General features: G+C 48.2%; 2 protein-coding genes across 2 annotated transcripts in view; both read right to left on the bottom strand.

The window, feature by feature from the left end:
- LOC119089917 (R3H domain-containing protein 1) overlaps nt 1-23869 on the bottom strand; it is a 74972-nt gene that overhangs the window by 41109 nt on the left and 9994 nt on the right. The gene's annotated exons all lie outside the window — the stretch shown is intronic.
- Nucleotides 6320-7087, bottom strand: LOC119089915 (glycine receptor subunit alpha-4-like). The gene has a single exon (XM_037212721.1). The coding sequence runs from the start codon at nt 7085-7087 to the stop codon at nt 6320-6322; it is 768 nt and encodes a 255-aa protein (XP_037068616.1).

Here is a 23869-nt window from a genome sequence, read left to right as displayed (position 1 = left end):
AGGTTCACCAATTAAAAATAGGCCCAGTGCCAAAAATATCATCCTGGGTGCAAAATGACAGATTTCTGCACACCCATAAGCCTCAACAATTATCATAAGAAATAAATGTCTGACATCATGTCCAATCTCACAGAGCATTCTGGAGTGACTATTTGACAACAGATATACCCAACATTTCATGGACACAAATACAAACAAGGCATTCCCAGAAAGTGGGACACCAATGATACACTTAATAATGAGCATGGAATGGAACAATGGCTTACAGTATTCAAGACCAACACACTACGCCATTATACTGCTTGGAACAGAACACAACATAGCAACTTATGTTTTGCTTAATAAATCTGCCCAGCTCTTCATGAGCCAATTAATTATGAGTATGTGAGCATGTAGAGTGCAATTACAAACAAGCACAGAAAGTCACATCAACAGTACTTAATTGTAGGCCTGTAACATATCCAGAGAGCTGGATTATGTGGCAACCATTATCAATGAAAATACTCAAACATAACATATGTTGTGGTTAAACAATCTAAGGCTGTTTCATTCCAGTGAAATTATGATCCACATGCTGCCACCAATTGTGCACACTACCATAGGGAGTGGTGATGTTTATTACACATGTATTTCATGAGTGAAGGACTCTGAAGTTCAAACAGGTCAGAGGGTGCAAAAAAATTCATCCAATGCACCAGCACTTGTAAGCTTGCTGAAACTTGCCCTTGCATGAGCTTAACTCAGATAGGGCTAAATTTCAACAAATTCTGCTATGCTAAGTAGATCTGTGCAGCCTAATATACATTTTACTATACAAAAATACAGATTAAAATTAATTATTTCCTGGATGAGCATGAGCATGAGTGCCAGGTCATAAAACACATGTTACTCCAGCCAGTAATCCATAGCATCACAATGTTACAAAAATAATTTTGGACAAATATACCCTGAAGGAACCTTGGTGTGAGCATCTGCTTTTGAATCCGGGCAATTTCATATGGCTGAGAGCAACACATGCAAACACGAGGTTCAACACACCAATGTTGCGCGCACCTCTGGTGCAGTGAACAAATTGGCTGCCGACTGGCTGTAATGTGACACATGGAAGGAAGCATCATATATGCCACCCACTCGCCCATTTCAGCTGATCTCTTTATAACTGGCAAGTGCAGAAGGCTGCCCCCATAGCCCGAGGGGCAGATCAAGTCAATTTTTATTCCATATGTAATAAATGAAATAAAACTATCCACAACCACAACGATCGATCAAAATTTCACGCTATAAAAAGCATACCACAAATATGACGAGCACACGACCGGATATCTGGCGATAGCTCTTGCGCCCTGGATAAGCACATGCCAGGTTAGTGCATGCGGCATCTATTACCTAGGTTTATGAAGAGCTGGTGCATATATTAGCCGATCAGAAGATGCCGATAAACGACCAACACGTTAATGTTACACACGGATGCCCGGCGATTGATAGACGGATTCAGCTTGTTTTTGCATATATTGCGCAGATGCTACGATATGGCAGCATTTTCAGTTTCCTTCATGTTTCATTAAAAGCTTCATAATGGGATGAGCTGACCGAGCTGACTTCCACCGTTCCAACCTGGGACCAGCCAACAGGTCGAAGGGTGGGTTGCTACGAAAGCTGACATTTGCCTTTGCGTTCCAATTTTCCGACGTTGGTTCCTCGTTCTCACTTGCTCCTCATGAAATGAGACCCTGTATCCTTGTTCCCAATGGTTCTTTCCTGCGGTTCACTGTCTGCTGAATGATTGCCAGTCCCTAGTTCCAGACGCTCACTGGCTCCATTCCGAACACAGAACACGTGGCTTAATTCGTTTACACTCCTCACTGAAACTAACCAATGCAACAATCAATGCATGCAAAAATCAATGTCATTACCATGCCGGCATAACGAAATGCGCCTGTGGTTCTGGTGTGGGGCAGAATGCCGACTGCTTACGGTAACACGTCATCGCGGACTAAACATACCCAAACAGACACGGAAAAATAAACCCTTTTTCCAAACAAACCCAGAAGTGAGATCGTTGCTCAGCCCATGGGATAAATTTTCTCCCCACAGCACAGATACAGACGGAAAGCCATGCTTCGAAATTCGTGGAAACAGGCGGCTCGCTAACCAGCAGCAACGTGTGCTAGGTGCTGACCACAGGACGACAAAACATACAAACAAAACATACAACAAACACACACACACACACACACACACACACACACACACACACACACACACACACACACACACACACACACACACACACACACACACACACACACACACACACAACACACACACACACATATATATATATATATATATATATATATATATATATATGTGTGTGTGTGTGTGTGTGTTTGTGTGTGTGTGTGTGTGTGTGAGTATGTGTGCATGGCACATTTATATAGGCATACATATATGTGCGTGTATGGTCGCATTATGCGTAATAGCTACACATACATTGTTATTGGAACGCGTATGTTCGTCGCGACTACACGAGCCGAAAGGGTCAAATCACGTGATCTTGAGATCACAAATATATACACCTTTGAACAGCTAGGAGAATCAGGGCGCGTATAGGACTCTAGCTTAATATTTATTCCTTTGAGAATAATCATGATCCTCATAGACGATTCAATTTTAGTTCACATAGTTTTGACAGAATTTTGCTGCTCTTAGCGGTGCTTCTGACATTCACATTTCTCCACACAAAGTTCCGTGCGGAGAAACGTCTTCTCTTTTGACAATGCAGCAAACGAGTACGTTGACCTTCAGGCCCCCGGAGGCAGTCATCCACGCTTTCGCAGCAAACGAACCAAATCATGTCGAAGACCACGAAAATGTCGGTTGGTCGGCAGCCAGCGTGCACATGATCCGCGCCGACGTCGGCGGCGGCCGGCCTGGGCGGGCGCGCCGGACTTTCGACTCGACTTGGCAGCGGCCCGGGACGGCCTCGGCCAGCGGGCGCCGGCGCCAGGGCTAAAAATATGCGTGCGGATGTCGGTTGCACCGCTTGTCACCCTCTTCCCGCCAGCCTAATTCACACTCGCGGGCTGTCCCGCCGCACGGAGATGGAGATGGGACGTAACCTAAGCGTGGGGTTTGCACATGCCCGTCAGGAAGCTCGTCTTGTTCAGACTTGGTTACCACAGCTCGTGCATTTTAAAGCTGTCGCGTGGGCAGACAGGACGGATGCTACCATAGTCGGTAATCGGTGTCACCAGGGGCACAGCCAAGGGAAGGGATCATGGGACTTTAGTCCTGCCTCTCAGGATCAAGCACAGTTGTTCCCATGGCACTGCTGGATATCATTTTGTAATCTAGTAAATTATTTCGGTTTAAAATCTCATAGAGTAACATGGAAAATGGCATCCTGCGTTCAACAACAGTAATTTAGTTCCAGGCCAGCGAATAGGCGGATGGATGTGTACAGCACGCAGCTCAGCTGTTGGCTTTCAGTGCCGGGGCAAAGCAGCACTGAGAATTCATTGATGCGTTGGGTACCAGACCTATTAGCGTTTGTTAAGTCTGTAGTCTGTTTGCAGTGCGTAAGCGCCATGAGTGTAGCTAGGACTGGTGCCTAACAAAAATGTCGCGATTCAGCCACAAATCCTGGCTGCATCCAGCCAATCACATACTCCGGGTTTTGTCAAATGTCATGCATTGACACTCGTTTCCAGCCCCACAATGACTCTTAATTTGGCTACATGAACAGGGAACGGGCTCCGTTTCCAGGAACCCGAGCCCTGTCCGTGCGAACGGGTTAAGATTCATCTCCTAGATTTATAGCCTCCCTTTCTGACCCAAACACCCCGATTTCCAATGAGGTAAACGGTCGAACTACCCTTCAAATTACCATAGGTCTCAGGCAGCGTCCGTCACAGCGCCTGAGAACCCAGCGCAGTGGGCCGCACGGGCCGCTCGGCGGGCGCGCGCCCCTCCCTGCGCCCCGGCCGCCGTACACAAGACATTGGCCTGGATCGGCGACGGCGGCGGAATGTCGCCCCGGCTCGCGGCGGCGACTCCGCGCCTCCGCTCCAGACGCAAATAGACGGCATGGCGCTGCCGGCCGGCGGCCGTCGCGCCTCAGCCGGGGCGCGGCGCGCCGGTGTCAGCGGCGGCCGCGCCCGTGAGGGCCCGTTGACGCGGCACGCCGAGGCTGACCCGATAACACGGAGCGCCGATTTATCGGGCTGGCCGCTAGACAAATGGCTGATATTTCACCCTGGCGTTAAATGTCGACATGGGTGTCGTTTCGCCGGAGTGCGTCGGTCAGTCAGGTTTTCAAAGGAGAAGCGAAATTGAAAGTTCGTGGTGTCTTCATGAGTGGGTGGGAAGACTCAGATTATCTGTCATTACGGGCAAGCACGCGAATGTATAGCAAACGTAGATGGACGTGTGCATGCCAATATTTGTCTCCGTAGATCATTGAAAAGTTAGCGATCTAGACATTTCTCGTTGGTACACTTAACACGATTAGCCGTCTAAAGCTATGCATATTAAAAACGCGGCACAACGTTGCTTTTCTTTGACGTTGCTTTTCGTGACGCGGCATTCCAAAACCGTAATACTTTCATCGCGACGCGCAGCTCCCATCATAGTTCCCCAACCCTCAACCACAAGATTCTTCCAACATCAGGGATCACGCGGATTGGAATGGACCGGGGAAGGTGTCCAAGACTTCTCCACGGTGCTGTCCAGTAAGTGTAATGCGCATTCTTTTCAGAAGCTCGTCGTTCCCCGGTCCGCTTGTGATGACGTCATCGCCGTGACCGGTGGCGGGTCAGACGGCACGGCCTAGCCGGGGCCGTTCCAAGTACAGCTGGTCGATGCCGCTGCTGCAGCTACTGGCTACTCCAACACCGTAGATAATTAATCGAGTATGGCATGATGGATGGTGATACTCGAGCCACACTAATTTCCCGTAAGATGGCATATGACGCCATTCGCGGGACCAAGCAGTGTTTATTGAGAAGGCTAGTGCTCAGACAGAAGGGGCCGATTAATTGTGACGGGATCGTGGATCTCCAATCTGTGTTCATGGTTCTAATCTCACTGGCGGCCTGCCCCATCTTTGGAGTTGTTGAAATGTTAATGGATGGGCGGCCTTGGGGGCTGAACGGCTTTTGATGCAGCTTTGTACCCGGCTTTATCGTAAGGGTAAGCATAGAGGAAATACCATATTTCCTGCACCTGAAAGCTGGCGCATTTGAGTGTCTAAGTGATTTCAGGAACTGCTCATATTTGCATGTTTGAACAAGAGGCATTCGCAACTAATTAACTGCGTATAGCAATAGTATTTTCTACTCTATCCGGGCATCACCATGCGCGCATTTATGCGTTCATCCGTCTCTAGCACGCTCTATCTCTAACACACCTTTATTTCTATGTAGACACCTCAACTCTTTGACACCGACACATACATCAACGACACTCGTGAGCTATTTTTGATCCTAAGACACACTCATACTCCCACTACCCAATGGTAAGGATCCGTTGCCCTTTTACTGGAGGAGGGCTGCCTTTAACTGGAAGGTACCTATCCCCATGGCGTCTCGGGAAAATGAGGCTCAAGAAGAAATGAAACATTGGTAGATGGTCACATTCATTCTGAACAATACTTACACATGTAACATGTAGCTCTGAGGTCGCATTATCATTTTCCCCTCCTTCATTTTTCATTTGCGTACGACTTCCCCGCACCCCAGTCTTGGTGCCCAATGACGCACAACAATTTTTCGCAGTTCTCTTGCAAAGATATTTACGAAACATCAGATCCTTATAAAACGGATTGACAAGCTCTCCACACGGATCTCTTTTCCAAATGAAGACCACGTCATAGACGAATGACATTACAATGGCTTAAATATAAGTGCTGGCAAAACGCAGTTAGGACTTCACAAGGGCCGGAAGTCCGATGTGTTATTCGATCATGTTACATTCCATCATTCCAGCACATCATATTTCCCCAGCTTACGGGTAAGTTGTGTTTTGTGAATAGCACTAATGTCCCCATGTTTTTTTGTCTTGTTGATCTTTTGTTGTAAGCAATCGCCGCCTTCGTATAGTTTGGATTGCGTATTACGAGTCCAGGAAAAATGCCCCGCGTAACTGAACGTTGGGCGTCTCTACTGCAGGTAGTACCCGGTATTTATCTTTCCACTGCACTGAAGAAACATCAAACTTTGTAAAATATATTCAGCAACTTTCCAGACACACAAAACGAGCCCGCAACATGTTCGTCCGCGGACTAAAAAAGTATAACAACGATCCACTGCCTAAGCGGTTAAACTGGAACACCTCGTGCACCCAAGTCCAGTTCCTCCAAGGTTCCGAGGCACACCACCCAGTACACAATATTGAACAGGATAAACACTACCGGGTACACAATGACGGATGCCCGGTGTGCCTTGAAAAACCACTTCACCAGCATTTCTGTCAACGTGTTCGCACTCGCGATTTGCTCGTCCCGCTCGCCGGGGTCCTCGCCCTGCGCCGGAGCGCCTCCTGCCCGCGCGTACTTCATGAAGATCTCCACCACTGTCTGGCGGCGCGCCTGGCCGGTCAGCACGAACGTGTCGGTCGCCTTCCGCCGGCTCTCGCCGGACAGCATGCTCTCCAGCCGCACGTCCGCCAGGCAGTCGACCACCGCGAAGAAAGAGAGGAAAGTGCACAGGCACATCCACACATCTATTGCCTTAACGTAGCTGGCCTTAGGTACGTACTCACTGCCGGCAGCAAACAGCGACACCATGGTGAGCATGGTGGTGATGGTGAGCAGCATGCGACCCTGCGCCATCTCCGCCGGGATCAGGAATGAGATCCACGACACCACCACGAACAGCATCGACGGAATGTAGATCTGCATCATGTAGAACATGATCTTGCGTGTGAGGACCACGTACATGTGGATCTGGGAGCGCTCGTAGACGCTCTTGCTGCTCGTGTGAAATACACCTTTCTCAGCTCCGTCATTAGATCTGTGTAAGTGGTACGAGAACTGCGACAGGGTAGAGGTCGAGTAGGTTAGAGGCAAGTGTTCCGCCCAGGTCATGTTTGTCTCGCACGGGGAGGAACCGAAGCTTTGAAGGGCAATGTCACATATTTGTACGTCCATGGGAAAAAGGGCATAGTTGAAGGGGCAAGAAAGCTCTAGAACCAGATATTGGTTTGCGAAGATGGTGTGGTTTTCGTAGATGCGAAAACTGGTTGAAGGTACAAAGATCACTGGATTAATAACGGTGGCAGCATTTGGTATATACAAATCTGGCAGCCAAAGCATATTTTTCACGGTTGAGGCAATTTCTACATAGCCTCCAAGCGCGTTTCTTTTTATGTGAGTAAGCCTGAAGTCTTCCCACGAGTAGCGCAGATACATGGACAGAGTAACTTCGCCATTGGACACTAAGCTTATTTCGGCAATATGTACAGATATGGAAACTTTTGTTGGTGCAGGTATCTTGGGATCGCAATGAAATTTTGCTGGCGCTGGGCTATGTGCAACTGGCACTTTGCTGTCAAGCACTGTCGGTCTTCGTCGCCTCATATAGTCCTTGGGAGTTATGATAAGACCATCGAATCTCGTACTTTCAAAATCCATGGCATGGCGTTTTCTCACTGAACTTGATGAAGCATCTTGTGCTGCTTCCGCCTCGAAGATCACCGCTGATATCGTTAGCGTGCATATCGCAATCAAGCGCAGTTTGTTTTTGTTGTGTTCTGCCTGGATTCCTTTAACGATCATCCTTTCGGATGTTGTACGGTACACAATCGTGCTTGTTTTCTGAGTGTTCTTCAAGGAATGCTTGTCTTTGTAGCCTGATTGTTAATTTTAATATACTTGATTGCTAATGCTACGTTAGGTAGTACAAATGGGCACAATGACGGATAACACCATGACAAACACAAACACCATCCAGTTAAACATATAAACGGTACCAGCCAACTTGACAAAATCGACTCCGTTTGAGAGATCGCATGTCAGAATGTGAGACAGGAAACAAATGAAAATAAAAGGTCAAGACATGCGACAAATCTCGTGCTGTTGTTATGCCTGTACCCCGGTTAGCATCCCCATGTTTGCTACCAGGTTTTATGGTCATGCTAAATTGAAGCAGTCGCCAAATGCTGCATAGACGGGGCACGGTAACGTCCCTCAAATACATAAGGGCTTCTTTAACAGTTCAGCGCGTCCCATACACAGTTTCCAAATGCGCACTGTCGCAAGAAAATATCGGTAAATGTCGGCGTAGGTCAACCAACAGATTCATGACGAACTGTCGGAAATCGTGTGTCGGTGTCGGGCGCGTGACCCTTTTAAGAACCACTTTTCATTGTTCTTAGGCATCGTTATTGTAATTGTTACCATTTTTATACGCTTTCACTAAAAACGAGGTCACAGCTCGAACAGATTTAACACGCGCTCGAGTGGTAGTCAGTTTGGCCACTCCGAAAGCTTTTCCAGAAGGATTTCTGAACGACGCAGCGCGGAAGGGTCCAACTTTGCACAGCTGTACGGAAACGAACAATCAACATTTTCATTCAAACCTAGCTGTACCTTGTAAGGTCGCTGACCAATGACAGGTAAAAGTCAGGCCGTGGCTGCTAGCAGAGTCCATTTCTAGGGAATCGTTCAATCTGGTACCACAACGGAGTGTTAGACGAAGCCGTGCGTCACTGAAATGGTTTCTTAGACAATTATACGATTGGACGATCAACTTTAGTATTACGACAAATTACCTGGGCCAGGTATGAAGGCCAGACCGAAGCCAAAATCAATCTGCATTTTTACTGGGTAGCTTACTTAATGGGGAAGTTTCTGATGCTGATATCGAATTTCTTGATTACAGGGACGGCAAGAGGCACTTCCTTTGGACATTTTAAAGTTCAGAGGTCACTGACCCGAAATAACCGAAATCGACTTTTTCTTTTATGAGCGTACAGCCTAACATAATCACTCACGTTCAATCATCATGAGCTTCGTAAGGTCAAGCAAGGTCACTGACCTCAAATAAACACCAGTACGACTTGTTTGCTGATATGTACACCATTGCGTTCTTTTGTCAATGTGTAAAAGCTGCCACGTTCGATCGTGCACAAAATAAGGATCCACTTGTTTTCAGACCATTGAGATTTGCAACTACACTCTCAGCATAGCCGAATGCACCGACCGCGTACACTTAAGCGACTCCAACACTGTCCGACACACATATGCGAGGGGAGAAGACCGTAAAGAAGCCAATGCCACCTTTTCCCAAACCGGCTTCGCACACAGCACGCGGTGGTCTAGACCGAAGTAGGCCAGGCCATGAAAATAAATAGGTGCGTAATTTGGGCCATTCGAATCAATACCCTGTCAAGAGGTTACCGTTGTTCGCGATGCTTTCGTTAAAGCCATCGGAAACAGAACTATTCTATGTTCATCCACCTCGTCCATTAAATATGCAGGCATTGGGAGACTCAAAGCCAGCCGACGTTCCAGCGAAGTGCAACCTGTAGGTTCATTCTAGAAAATCTCTTTGACAACCCACATTTCATAATTGCCCAATTCTTACGTTTTGCATGGAAGCGGTCCATAGAATTCTAAAGAACCACTGTAACGTCAATCCCCTGCATTCATCGAGCACTAGCTGAGCATTGCGGCAATGTCAGCTGTGGAAATATAAGCGTGGGGCGAGCGTTGGGTTGGACAGTACCAGCAGGCGTATTACATCCTCACCAAGTGCACGGCACCAGTACACTGACTGGTAGCGCCGAGTTCGCCAGTGCCGGTATATAACCGCCTGCTTCTGAATTCATTAAGAGCAGGCACCAGTAGCGGGGGATGCCAAGCCTTGAAGCCTCTATACCGGTACCTTGTTACTTAGGCTGGTATCTACACGACATCGATACGATGCCCGCAAATAATCACGGTATCAAGTTCGCGTGTTCTGCATATATGTATATATATATATATATATATATATATATATATATATATATAAACAAACACATAGCATGCAACAAACCATACAAACTGTTACGCAAATATATACAATGCGAAATAAGGTCTTGGTGACACCATGTCCGGGTGACGTGGGAGGAAATGGACGTTGCCACTACGGCTGTGAAGTATTTTAGAACGTTTCGAAGTAACTTACATCCAATTTGATGATTTGTGTAGCCTCATTGGCACGACATTGGGTTCGCCATCTGAACACCCGGTTCGAATCCCGGCAACTTCAGGGAGAAAATCAGGATTGGGACACTTGTATGGCCATAACACACTCATATGGCCACTCAGGACACAATAACACCTGACAACGGCCGGATAATTAGCTGGTGAAGATGTCGTATACCTGTACCACCGGACGAGAACGATGGTTCGGATTATTATTCTAACCGGAATGCTTGCCGCACGCATGCTTTAAAACATGTTATGCTGAAACAACCTAACTCATATAAATAACTCACCCGTCATATAAGTTTGCAAACTTTGTTATCGATCCTCAGGTCAAGTCGTGTTCTAGTTTCCTTTCTCCGTCGGCCGGTCGCCAAACGTTTCCATCTCGCAGAGCATGCGCGCGAAATCACAACCACGGCAACGCACAGTCGGTCGGCTCCCGAGACGCCGCTGCGACAAAGGGACGCCAAACAAAGCAAAGCAAACTGTCCACAGCGTCCGACTCGTCTCCGACCCCCGTCAGCTTAGCTTCTTTTCAGCTGGGCCCGCTACACACACAGCGCAGGACAGGGTTGTCAGTTCAGGTAGAGTTCCTCGACTGAATTCCTGGCGAAGCGAGAACACAGGGGGCGGCCGCGACAGGCACCAGACCCCCTGAAACGGATTCCACCGAGGTCCTCCGGCTCAGCCCAGCCACTGACCACCCCTGTCAGGCAGTGCGACCTTCGCTTACCTGGTGCAGGTGCCGGCGGCGGGCCGGAAGCGACGTCCACACCGTCGACGATCACCACTGTCTCGGGAACGATCGGCGCTCCAGCTGGCCTCCGCACCGCCCCAGCCGTCGACGGCGTCGACCGTATCGATCGTCGCACGCGCCGCGCCGCCGCGCGCACCGCCCGCGCGCAGCGGCGGCGCGCACCGACGGCGGCGGAGGCGGCGCATCGCGGCAAGCGACGACGCGGGCAGAGCGCCGCGCCAAGGTCGCGCTGGCGGGCCGGGCACCGGGTCACTGGGACGCCGGTGGAGCGCGTCGGTGTGGGCTGTAGACCAGCCGTGATGGAGGTGCGACCGACCATACGGCCCATTCGCACGCGCTTATTTGCTGAATAATGATTGGTGACAATCTCTTTGTTCAGCTTCGATCCGAGCTAGTGGTTTGTTGTAGTTACGACATTTTGGTTTCAACTCGGATAAACGGCCCACAAATTTCTGGAAACCAGCGAGTGCCCGTAGCGCGATGATCCCAGTACACGATTTACTGAAGTAAGCTGCAGAAAATAACGCGAAACCCTGTTTCAAAGTTTGATATACCGGTGTAAGGCATGGTGACTTCGTTCTGTAATTTTCACGCATTTAGGCTGTCACCACCAGCTTATATCGATCGGTTTCGTACCCAACGGTTAGCCTCAGCTTTTAGTGGCACGGGAGCGGGTGGATTCGATGTGAGTCACCGTTAAATTTTGTTCCGAGCTCCGATTCGCAATTTTAAATCCCAGAATTCGGTATTGGATAACGACGCATGTTACTGCGGGTTTTGTTTTTTGTATCTGCTTTACAAACCTCAAAGGAAATGTCCGTAACCATCAACAAAGAATGAACCCAATTTGCAGCAAAACTTTTCCGGAATATCTTAAATTCTTTAATGACCGGCCATCCTTAGCGTATTCAACTTACCTGGCTCTCGTTGCATAACGTTCCATCGGATGCGCAGCATTAGGAAAAGTTTGATATCGTCACACTTCTGGCAGAGCAGGTTAAAATGCCAAGGCGCAATAGGCACAGCCAAGGCTCAAGCCCATCGCTCGCTCGAAACACAAGTGTGGAATCAAAATTAATGTCGTTTATTGTATAAAGACAAAGGCACGCAGTGACGTGGATTTCTACTTACAAAATGACTTGATCGGCGGTGTCTGGTAATAAATGCAAGTGCGCAATAAATACTTATGAGATAATGAGGAGAAGAGACGGCACTTATGTGGTAGTGATTTCTCAGCTTGTTTCGGAACTGTCCAGTGTACGCGGCGTTTTATCTCAGTGGGCTGATAAAAGTGATGCGCATGCACCTTGCTGTACGTGTCTGTGTGACGATGTCGGGTCATATGGTGTGACTGGGTGAAATTGAAAAAAAAAACTGAGGTCATGAGCACCATTCTTATGTTATCAACATGAATATTATTAAGCAAATCACACGATAAATACCAAAATCCTTCTCCAAAATGTTTTTGGCAAAGTGGTGTCAATGTCATTGTGGACATAATCATACGACAAGGTGCCTCCGGGTCCCCAGATATAAGAAAATATGGTGCTTATGTCAACCGGAAACTTTCGTTCCCATTAGTCCCCTCAGTGACGTCACGGTCAAAAGTTAACGACGTAAGGACGTGACGTGTGGGCCAATTTTAAGGATGAGTTTATATGTTTTTGACATGCTATTTGATCCTTCCAATGCTTCCACTCACTACTACTGAAGTAATTTAATTGCGTCATCGGATTCAAGGAGTGATGTTTACGTTTTTGTGTTCAACAATTGCATCATGATAAGCAATGTGCTACAAGAATGGGCACGAGCTCGGAAATCGGTTTCTGAATGGCGTTGTCCGACTCGTCCTTAAGTCCACTTCCACCGTATGTGGCTGTGTATGCTCTGGCAAGCAATTGTATTCCTGAGCACCTTGGATTAGTGTTTCCAGCTGACCATTACACACAGCAATTTTTTGCTCGACACAAATAGCTTGGTACTGATTTCTTTCCCCAAAATGTTGCTTTCAATTTTCCGCTAAAGGTAAAGAAACTAAAAAAATGCTTTAGGCAGCATGGTACATGTAAGCCAAGGAGACGTGGCGACTTGCCATTGTAAGAGACTTACCGTCACACGAAATCCATCTCACTACTTGTCATTCGATTGGAGCATTCATGAAGGTTGCGGAAAGACAATTTTTCCTCGGATGTCCAGTCACTCATTCTAAGCAATGAAAAGGAAAATGACTCGGCATCATGAAAAATCGGTGAATATAAGTGAATAGCACCAAACAGTAAGAAAGTCTGTCACGTTATTAGTGGAGAGGTCATGACATGAGCAACGAACTGCGGCCTCGGAAGATTGCTAAACGTAGTGAAGCCACCACCATGGAAAATTTTTGGTCCGGTTGTACAATCCCAAGACGGGGAGGGTGGGTAAGGAACATGTCGACACATGGCTCCTCACATTCATCACGAACCAACAGGCTACGCCAATGGGAACCAGCTTTCTTCTTCTGGCGTCAAGTCTTCTTCCGTCATAGACACAATGTTGCTCTATCTTGACCCCTTAGAATCCTGATTAAATTGCATAGCGTACTCCTATTTTATTTGACGTCAAGCTGCATGAACACTCAATCTTGTGGCCGTAAAACAGCAAAACACATCCCTTCGAAATTTAATCATCGTTTGGCGCTGAAAATGAAGAGCATAAATCATTTCCGTCAGCCCTCGGGTGTTGCGTAATCTATCATCTCTCCGACGACGATTCCCCGGTCCGCAGAGAGCCGACCTGCACCAAGCCTGTCATACTTCGTCCATTAGCGATCCGCTTACCCCTGAGTGCCGGTCCACCTCCGACTCGTTTGACACGCTGGACTACGCCCGTTGTTTTTCCAGAGATCACACCCCATGGTCCTGCCACTGGAGGCCTACGTTCAGCCACCACGAAACAGATAGTCATCGTAGATGAGCGAAATATTCGCCGATAGTATTGCAATCGCTAAAGCAAAGGCATGGTTCACAGTGAGACCGCTCTGGCATAGCAACGTAGTCGTTTGTTAAGTGCTTGTTAATTGCGTTTGAGTGTTCAATACGCTTTTCAAAGAATATTTCTGTGCGTTCTGTGGGTCTTTTGCAGGTATGCTTTTAGGATGTCTCCACTAAGCGCTGCTTATTGCCGTGATACTTATTCCATCACACCAGCCGCGCAATCCAACTTTCAACCGGCGGTTTTGGGCCAGTGTTTGTGTTTGAGCATGTGTTTGTAAGGAATATTTGGATATTTAATTAATCCCAAACCTTACTTCTCCCAGATTTTGGTCACTTTCTGCCGCGACCGCATTGACATTGTTTTGGTGCAGAAAAGCAATTTTCCATTTGAATGTAAACTGAAACTGCATCTTCATGAATTGTGGGAACCGGTGTCTAATTCAGAGAAAAAAACCTATTCGTGGTTCGGGCACCTGTCATGTGTGTGAAACGACAAAAGGGGTCGTTCGTCGTTCATCGCATGTTGCTTGAAGCGCGAACAAAGTTTATATGTAGATTGGCATCGCCTGAGATGTATGAGCGAGAGCCTATGAAAGGTTTTCGAGTAAACTGCCATCATACGCACACGCATACACACACACACACACACACACACACACACACACACACACACACACACACACACACACACACACACACACACACACACACACACACACACACACACATATATATATATATATATATATATATATATATATATATATATATATATATATATATATATGTAGGTAGAGCTATATGACACAGTCTTCTCAACGAACACGCCGACAACTGAAGAAAGGACGGTGTAGGTAAAGACTGGTGACCGCATAGCTTTCAAGAGTGAACGCCTTAAAAAAAGCATTTCCAACGCTTTGCGAAATATTGGAAGTTAATTATGTTAACAGGTCTTGTTATCATAATTGATTGATTATATAAAGTTATATATTTATTATTTATACGATATCATATAAATAATTATATAAATATGATTTATTATCTAAAGCAAGTCTTGAATCTTGGCGTTTCGGGATGATGAGTTTCAAGTTGTCATGTTCAAGATAACCGACCTTCAGCATTCTGGGAGGTGGTGGTAACACCGCGTTATAAAAACATCGCCTGTCTTCAAAAAACCGACGTTTCTCAGCTGTGCTCATGGTCTGATTTACTCCATCAAAACCACCCCTATGTTTCTTCTCCTATAGAACAAATGGCACAAAATATTGTGATTTCTTTTGTTTCATTCTTTGGCACCATTTTGTGGTACAATTAGGTAGAAAGTGCGTGACGAACTGTAATTCAGATCGTCCCGTTCCGTCTAGTAATTAAGTCCGTCCCGATAGCTCAGCTGGTTAGAGTGCCTCTCCTCCAACTCGCAGACCCCTGGCGGGCTGGGTTCGAAACACTTTTAGGCATTCGTCATTCGTCCCCGGCTGGGATAGCTTGCCGTCGGTGGCAGCGGCCCCGCTGATGGTCAGCTAACGGTGGGGGCAGGAGGGAAACTGCCGAACATTGCAACAAGTTAAAGCTCTGCCTCTGACCCGGAATATCATGATCGGGTCAGGGCTCACCAAATAAGCACTGCGTAGCGTGGGCGTGCAATCCAGAAATAAACCCGACCAAAAGGTTTTGATTAAGTAATCTAAAAAGTCTCATGGCAGTCTACTCACACTGCATTACACTTTGCACACCCCACGGCTAGCAAAAAAAGCAGTGCTTACATCACAAACGGGGAGATCGGATTGTATGTCTTGCGATCCCCAATCGCATGAACGCAGAGGTGCTGGAGTGGATGTGGACGTGGACTCTCTTTTTGAAGAAAACGAATGCACGGTCCACTTAGTGACGTCTCCCGACTGTGCCGCAAGCTCTCCATTTAACAAAACATCAGATTCGCAAGAAGTCGTAGAATAGTGAAATAATTAGACTGTGTCTGCTTAAATCTACTGTTAATCTACCAAAATCTACTACGAAGTGCGGCCCAGATAAAGGTTAAAAACTTGACTCCCGCTTTACTCAACAGTGATAAGTATGATTCTCGTACAATCAAGACTGCGGTGGCATTCAAGTGACCAAAAGACGATAAAAAGCGAGACGTGATAGAAAATGGCCAAATATGATGGGGAGCAATGTTAGTCACAAGCGATCTAACGTTCGTCAAACCATGCCTCTCAAGAAAATGCCTCTCTGCGGACAAGAACAAGTATCTTGGCAACGCTACCGCAGAACGCTACATTGCTACCGCTCTGATACCCTTCTGGGTGGCCTTGGGGCGGGCGACTACACAGAATCGATTAGAGCATGGCTCTAGCAGGACGGGGCTGCACCGCACACGGCACGGACTTCACTGGATTGGTCAAGGATTATTTCGCCAGAACACTCATCAACTCAAGACCGTCGTGCTGTGGCTTCTCACTCGCCTGCCCCGTTCCTCGTGGACTTTATGCGGTAGGGTAATCTCGACAACCAGGTTTTTGGAACAAGCCAGCGAACCCTCAGAAGTCCAAGGCCACCTTCAGATTAAGATGGAACGTTGAGCAGTGGATAATTGAGCGGACAAACGATTTCCTGCGGCGGGCTCAGCTGCTGCGCATTCAGGATCGCCAGTGGGATCACTGATGACTGACGCTGCCGCTGATCGTATTTTGCCATTAAATTGCCCGTCGACTACCTCCACAGTCACGATTCACCGCGACACCGCCTGCCATTTCAGCCAAGCGCAAAAGGTGAATTTGGCAGCCTGGCTCGCCCGCTGGGCGCGGCGCCCGATCCCATTTCATCGGTGGCTTGGAGTCGCTAGACTGGCGCGGCGTGAATGGCCTCGTTACGCGTCGTGACCGCATTGGCATCTCAGGACCCTAAATGGCCCGCGCACCTCGACGGCTGTCCGTCAATAGGTCGGCGGTGGTCGGCGCCTCAGGGCTGTCCGCTGCCCGGCTCACACAACCGGTGGAAACTGTGGGAGAAGGGTTAGTGTGTCGCACAGGGGCGTTGGCGCACTGCAGTACCTCGTGCTGGAACCGCCTACTGCCGATAGTTGTGGCCTCCAGGAGCAGAGCTATGGTCATGTCTAGCATTGACCAATGTGATAAAGAGGACTTTGTTTTTGTAGCGCCCCTTGTCTTATTCCCTTATTGGTCTGTTTTCACATTGCTATGTGTCCGTTTTGTGCCATATAAGATTAAGCCCATTGACTCGAATCACGCATTAAGCTACAGACATAGAACGATTTGTGATCAATACACGATGATGAGGACAATGAGGCAGCCATTGTCAAAAATTCTGCTGTGGGACGCTGCATCACACGGCAAGCTTCGAAAACTCCATGCTAAATGGCAGCAGCATCGGTGAAAAATTTGGTCTCGGGGGGGGGGGGGGGGGCTGCGAATACTCCGTTGATGCAGCAGGGTGCAGTCAAGGCCATATGTACAGACAATGTGGCCCGTATCGCGGTAGTAATCTTAATGGCTAAACTGAGAGTAGTGTGTGATTCCTGCAGTTTGTATGGAAATATCTACTCCTGTTTGGCTAGAAAATAAACACCTGGCGATGTGTTTTTTAGATTGACGTGGTACTAGATGAACATATCTTGATTGATGACAAAGATTTGCACCCCGATCAGCCGGTAATTTTTTGAGTTTGTCCAAAGAGCGCTTTGCGAGTACACTTATGAATATCTCTTACAAGACTTAACACGCGCCCGGGTGACCGACTAGACACCTTTCGCTCGGGTGGGAGTGGGGGGTGGGGGTGGGGGGCAATTTGACCCCCTGAGATCTCAGGAACTAAGAAAGCTAGAAAAACCAAATTTACAGGGTGTGTTGACCTGCACGTGAACTCACTTAGGTCAAAGCGTCAGGTTCCTAGGTCATTACTTTTGGGTCAAAAAAGGTCAAACAAGGTCAAGTTCCAGGTTGGTCTCCAAAGTGCCCCCAGAACCTAGATAACCGTTTCTAAGCAAAGGTTCACGTGCTCATTCAAGGTCAGTGACCTTATTTGACCTTTTGAAGGTCAAGGTGACCAAAATCATGCAACATCGCTTTGAGTTTTGCGTTTGACTAATCGACAAAGATTACGGTAGGCAGTATGTTCCTAAAACAAAATGTTGACTTGGGTCATACTAGGTGAATGACCTATTCTGACCTCTAAGAAGTCCATGGAAGATGTATAATGCGGTTCCTGCTATCAATAAATTCGAAATGAGCACCAGAAACTATCCCTTACAGCAGGCCCTAGAGTAACAAAACAGGTTGGTTTTGACCTTGGTGTGACCTTTATAACTCACCTTAGGTCAATGTCAATCAACTATTGTGTTGCCTAAGAAAGCATCTCAGAGATGTATGGCTTCGTCTAACACTCCGTTGTTGGGTCAGATTGAACGATTCCCTACAAATTGCCTTTGCTGAAACCAGGGCCTGACTTTGACCTGCCATAGGTCAGTTACCTTACAAGACACACCTAAATTTTTTATGCCAAACGATCTGCCATTCAATTTTCTACAGCTGTGCAAAATTTGGCGCGGCTGCACCGCGCCATGCGAAAACTATTCTGGAAAAACCTTCGGGGGGGGGGGGGTCAATTTTACCTCCCACCCGAGCGCGTGTCAAATCAAACTGTGATTATGAAACCAAGCGTAACTTTCTCAAATCGTTTCTTTAAAGCCTCAGTTCTTTCTCAATCCCGATTTCTATGGATATTCAAGCTGCTGTTCCCAGAATTCGGGAGCACCAATACATGATGAATCGATAGCTGTTATGACTCTAAAATGTTATATGCAACGTTTCGCCATGGCACGAATACGAACGCAAACTGAATGCAAAATCTTCGGTGGTGCAATTATCAGCATTATCGGAAGTTGGCTCGCCACGTCTGTATCTCGCAGTCTGTTGCATAATCGCTTCGTTCATGATGCGGGACAAGTGCGTGTGTAGCGTTGTGGCCATTTTTTAAACAAGCGTTTATCCTGTGAGTGTTTCTTACTCACATCAGTCACTTCTAATTCTAATTTCTAATTCGTATGGATCACTGAATACAAGAAGGACAGTGCGGCGTGCGGTGACAACCATCCAGCGCCGCCATCGTGCTCGAATTGCAGAAGAACGCCGCCTGGTGGAGGCGAAGCGAACCTGGGCTAGAGCATCGCGACCGACGTGAACGCGAGGCAGCGAGAGCGACCGGAGCGGCACGTCTGGGAGAGAATGGGCGCTAAACGGGCTGAAGCGTCTCCGGCCAGCTACACAGGAGTGGGAGCAGCGGGAGGCAGAGCTGCTGGCCGACGCCGGCGCCTACAGCTACGCCGAGCGTTCAGCAGCAAGAACAGCGGCTGACTGAAGGGAGCAGACGCCCGGCGTGAACAGCCGAGCCACGCCGTCGCCAGCGGACAGGCGCCTTCGTTTGCAGCTCGCCGTCCGGCAACGGTGCTGGCCGGCACTCAGGTGGCGATCTGGGATGACGACATCGGCGCCACGGACCGTGTCACTCCGACGAAGCACGAAGTGCACGCCTGAACTTTTCAGTGGCGTCCTAATCTGCGCCCGGCAGGGAGTCTGAGACGACCGCGCCCGGGCGGGGGAAGATGACTTCCCTTCTCTGGGATCACCAACTGGCAGACATCGTGAGAAAGAAAACAAAGATATTGTTGTGAAGGTTTCGTCAAATCATGAGGAGATGCAGTTAAACTTATGTTACTTCGTCAAAACGGATATTGAGCGCACAATAAGTAAGCACTAAGAGTGTGAGAAGTCCATTCCGACCGTTTTTGTTCCCCACGAGGGCCAGGTCAGGTCAGGTCACCGTTCAGAATTAGTGTACCAGAAGCACACAAGACAGATACATTTTTGGTTTCCTTCACAATGTGCTTCAGACTAAGTTAATTTCATTAGGTGCAGCTTTGTGCCAAAGTATTCCAAACACGACAATACCGCGTTAGGCTGACTTAGAGGTCAGATGAGGTTAACTTGCATCGAATTCTTAAGCCATCCAAATGAAAGCATTTCAAGTATTTCAAGTGCCAACCGGGTCCAAGTGACCAGTGCAATGTTTTTCTTCGATCAGAGATAGTGTGTTAAATATCGACAGGTACTTAAGATTGCATGGCTGTCTTATATATTACACCCAGTACCTACGACGCTTGGCATTGCATTTGTAACAAACTGAGAACAGGTATGTTGGTGCATGAAATTATACGTCATCAGCTTAACGAACACGATAAGGAGGTGGTTACACAAGTAACATTCGTTCATAGAGCCGCTATGCTACTGACAACATAAATTATTGACCTTGGATGACCTCATATGGCCATGCATGTCCTCACGCGGCCTATTGTGACCTTGTTATGCATTATAATGATATCACAACATGCTTACGGTGGTATCTTTGGATTCTACGCTCAAAGTTACATATTTCACGGCCTACTTTGACCTCCGCATATGTTTTGCAGAAGGCAACCATAGAGGTAGGTGATAACCTAGCCCAATGTCATGTGTTCTCTGGTCATATGATAGCTGCGCATGTGAGTTAGCACTCTTTTTCTTACAGCCAAATATCCCAACTTCATGAAAATGCGTACAAATTTGCATGTTTTACGAAGAAAACAGAATTGAGTACACCTTAGGTCATTGATCTTAACTGCTTGGAAGCATCTGAAGTTAATTAAGTGTGGTACATGATACATTATAGTACTATCGTGTTCTGTTAGCATGGCAAAAAAGTTTTTTTAAGAAGCTGACCTCTTTGACCTGATCGTAGAACACTCAACTTAGCGGGTTAATACTCCGAATTTACACACATAATAGCAAATTCGTACATGAACGGGAACTGCAAATTTTGTGTTACTGTGGGCATTTATTCTTGTCCTGTGCTTGAAAAACCGCAAGGGAAGCCAACATTTACCCCGACCGGGCACGATTTAAAAGGATTGCACGTTTGAAATATCCATTGACTGACGGTGCACGCAGATCAATTTTTGGTATGGTTCAGCACAGTGACCCCTTCCACACACAGCCGGCGCCTGCCTCTTTCAGTTCGGGCCCGAGACTGCGTTACGCGGGGCTCGCATTTCGGGCGCTGTAGCCGTGTAGCTCACGAGCTAACAGACCGACGGTCTTGCTGATGTTTTCTGAAGTACCCGTCGCGATAGCTTGCTGGACTGCACAGACGTTGCGGCGCTCGGCTAATTTAGGGCATTCGCAGCCAGCCGAGCCGCCCGATAAGATCTGAGACGTGATCGTAACGTTGCGACCGCTGACCGCCCGCGCCCAAAGGCTGATGGTCGTCTGCGATCTTGAGCAATCTGTGCCGCGCCGCACAACCCGTGCAAACTCATGCAGTAGCGAACGATCGAGGTAATAAGAGCTGGCGCATTGATTTTCACCGCGATGGCAGGTAACAGGTGGCGGGCGTGGCCGGGGGCCATCAGAATGCCTGTACAGTTGGAAGTCATGGTGTCAACGTGAGCCTGCAGTTTAGCTGGCGGTCAAGATAGAGCCGCAGCTTTCGCAACGTCCTTGCATCACTCACGACGGACCCACAGAAGGTGGCTGTAACGGGAGGCGGACTGTCCAATAGTACTGGTGTGCCCCATGGCGGCATTTGAGTTCTGGTGGTGTTGACCTTCGTGCCATTTTGACAAAACCGACAGTACGAGGGATCGAGAGCTGCCTGAACGGGAGAAAGGACAGTTATCCAATCCTGCCTTTTAAAACGTGACTGAAGCGTGTGTATCTCCTGTGAGCTGAATGCCGGTCGGTGACCACACTGTGCAGGTTTGGGTCTTTTGGAGAAGCTTCAGCTGCGGCACGAGGCCAAAACAGTTGGAAAGATCAAGAAGGATCAAAATTGGCATTTCACCGGTGTCCATGGTTTTAGAAACGCATGCGTGCAAGTCACGCCATTGACCACGGTCCAGCACGCTGTGACAATGCATGCGATGCAGAACTAGAGGTCCAGTGACACGGGAAAGACGTGTGTGCTACAGCAGTAGCCTAGAAAACATAAACTTTGCAACTGCGGCGAGAGAAATCTGTCAGCATATAACCGAAAGATGCGTTTCACTTGGGTGACATCATTTTCTTAAATATTCTTAATCACATTCGAAAGGGGTAAGTAGATGCTCACCACTTGGGTTGCGTCATATTCTTTTCCATCGTGACCATTACATCATCGTACCCGACTGCCCCCAACCATCCTCGAACGGTGCCGAAATGAATCCGGTCATGCACCTCGCAGGTGTGCAAACATAATTTGTGACCTCTCATCAGCAACAAGGTTGCTTGGTGAGCATATTGTCGGGACCTGGTTACCTATCCAACCCCATCGTCTTTGCACGCTTCATTGCTGAAAACCGGGGATGACGCAAACCATGCACCGTAGCCATTCTTATGCGACCCTGTTGCATGCTAGTTTCAGCGCCTCGTGACTGACACGACGTTTTCGCGAGATTCGGCGTCGTCATCACCCCAAGCTACGAGCGATTGCTATGCTCACAGTCACCACCACAATCACGAGCATCTATTCTTTCGTGACGTAGTCGTTCCCATAATTTCCAAGTGGCAAGTCAGGACCACGAACACGGCTTCCAATGTCATCACCACGCTCCATTGCGACACGCGACGAGCGATTCCCCTGCCTGCAAACGGCGCGCCACCGCCATGTGCCCGCCAGATGTCGCCGTGCACAATCGGCCACGCCCACAAGCTGGCTGGCTGTTCCCCATTGCCGAGCGCCGTCCGCGAGTCGCAACCTATGGACGTCATAGGTGCATGCATCGCAACGGTTCTTACGGCTTGGAGGATAGTCCTTTGCATATGATGTAGGCACTTACGACGTCATAGACAGCAACCCAGGTGGGTACTTTGGCAATGGGGAACACGACCCTGGCAGCGACGCCTGGACCGGATCCTCTCCACCAGCCCAAAGCCAGTGGCACTCACTACCCGGGCGAGCTCGAAGCTAGCGGCACCTTAAACCTCCCCATCTCCACTCCTTCTGACACCAACAGTCATCGCTGCCACGGGTCACACGCCGGCCGGCTGACGCTCGTCCCGTGCTCTGATTGCACGAGGTCGCGGTCACTGCGGCTCCGTGACGGCGCATGCCCCGGCCGGCCGTGTCATGGGTGCCGCCCTCTCTCCGGCCGCCGAGTATATAGCCGCACGGTCGGCTCGGCAGCGGCACACAGCGCCGTCAGCGGCCCGGCTCGCCAGCATGGCTCTCACCAGGGTAAGGCGCAGCCGGCGAGGCAGATCAGTCGAGCCCGCAGCTGGTCAGCTCAGCTGGAGACCGGGTCTATTGGGTCACGTCCGATGGTTGTGCAGCCTTTGTGGATATGGCATTTGTATGTAATGTTGCTCGTTACACGGGATAGGAAAATGGCTCCTGGTGGACTCACAAGGGATTTAGAGCTGAGAAATGTACGTTTTCTTGTGAATAGCATTCTCACCTGAATTCAACCATCAAAAGAAAATAACACTATTGCATTCCATAGGTCCTGCAAAACAGGCCCAAAAAGGACCAATTTTGCTTTTCGAAAAAGCATAAGATAAACTTCGCGCTGCATCAAAGGCTTTCTTTGATAAAAAGTCCGTTTTACCAAGCTGGCAGATTTGAATGATAATCAGGATGAGAGCTTCTCCGAAGCACTGCAGTGAAGCAAAATTAGTAAATAAATTAGTGGGCTATCAGTACACATACGGCCATCGCCTGAGACAGTGTTGGTAATTCGCCTCATTGCTACGCTTGACAATTGGCTCATATTTTCGCCGGTGTCAAATTTGGTCAGCTTAAAGATGCAGCATTACTTTTATCCCATTTTCTAACGGGTGGTCGATTGTGGGGGCCGTGAGGCGCGGGTGCCTGTTATGATGTAATCAACAGATCATATGCATTGCCAATAATGCAGTGGAT

Source organism: Pollicipes pollicipes, unplaced genomic scaffold (assembly GCF_011947565.3).
Source record: "Pollicipes pollicipes isolate AB1234 unplaced genomic scaffold, Ppol_2.1 Scaffold_3087;HRSCAF=3621_pilon_pilon_pilon, whole genome shotgun sequence".
In the NCBI taxonomy this organism is placed as follows: domain Eukaryota; kingdom Metazoa; phylum Arthropoda; class Thecostraca; order Pollicipedomorpha; family Pollicipedidae; genus Pollicipes; species Pollicipes pollicipes.
Note: the sequence above shows the minus strand (reverse complement) of the source record. Positions and strands in the feature narration are given on the sequence as shown.

Bases quoted from the DNA above. Each gene is read 5' to 3' on its own strand.
- LOC119089915 (XM_037212721.1), bottom strand. From the start codon at position 7,087: ATGACCTGGGCGGAACACTTGCCTCTAACCTACTCGACCTCTACCCTG.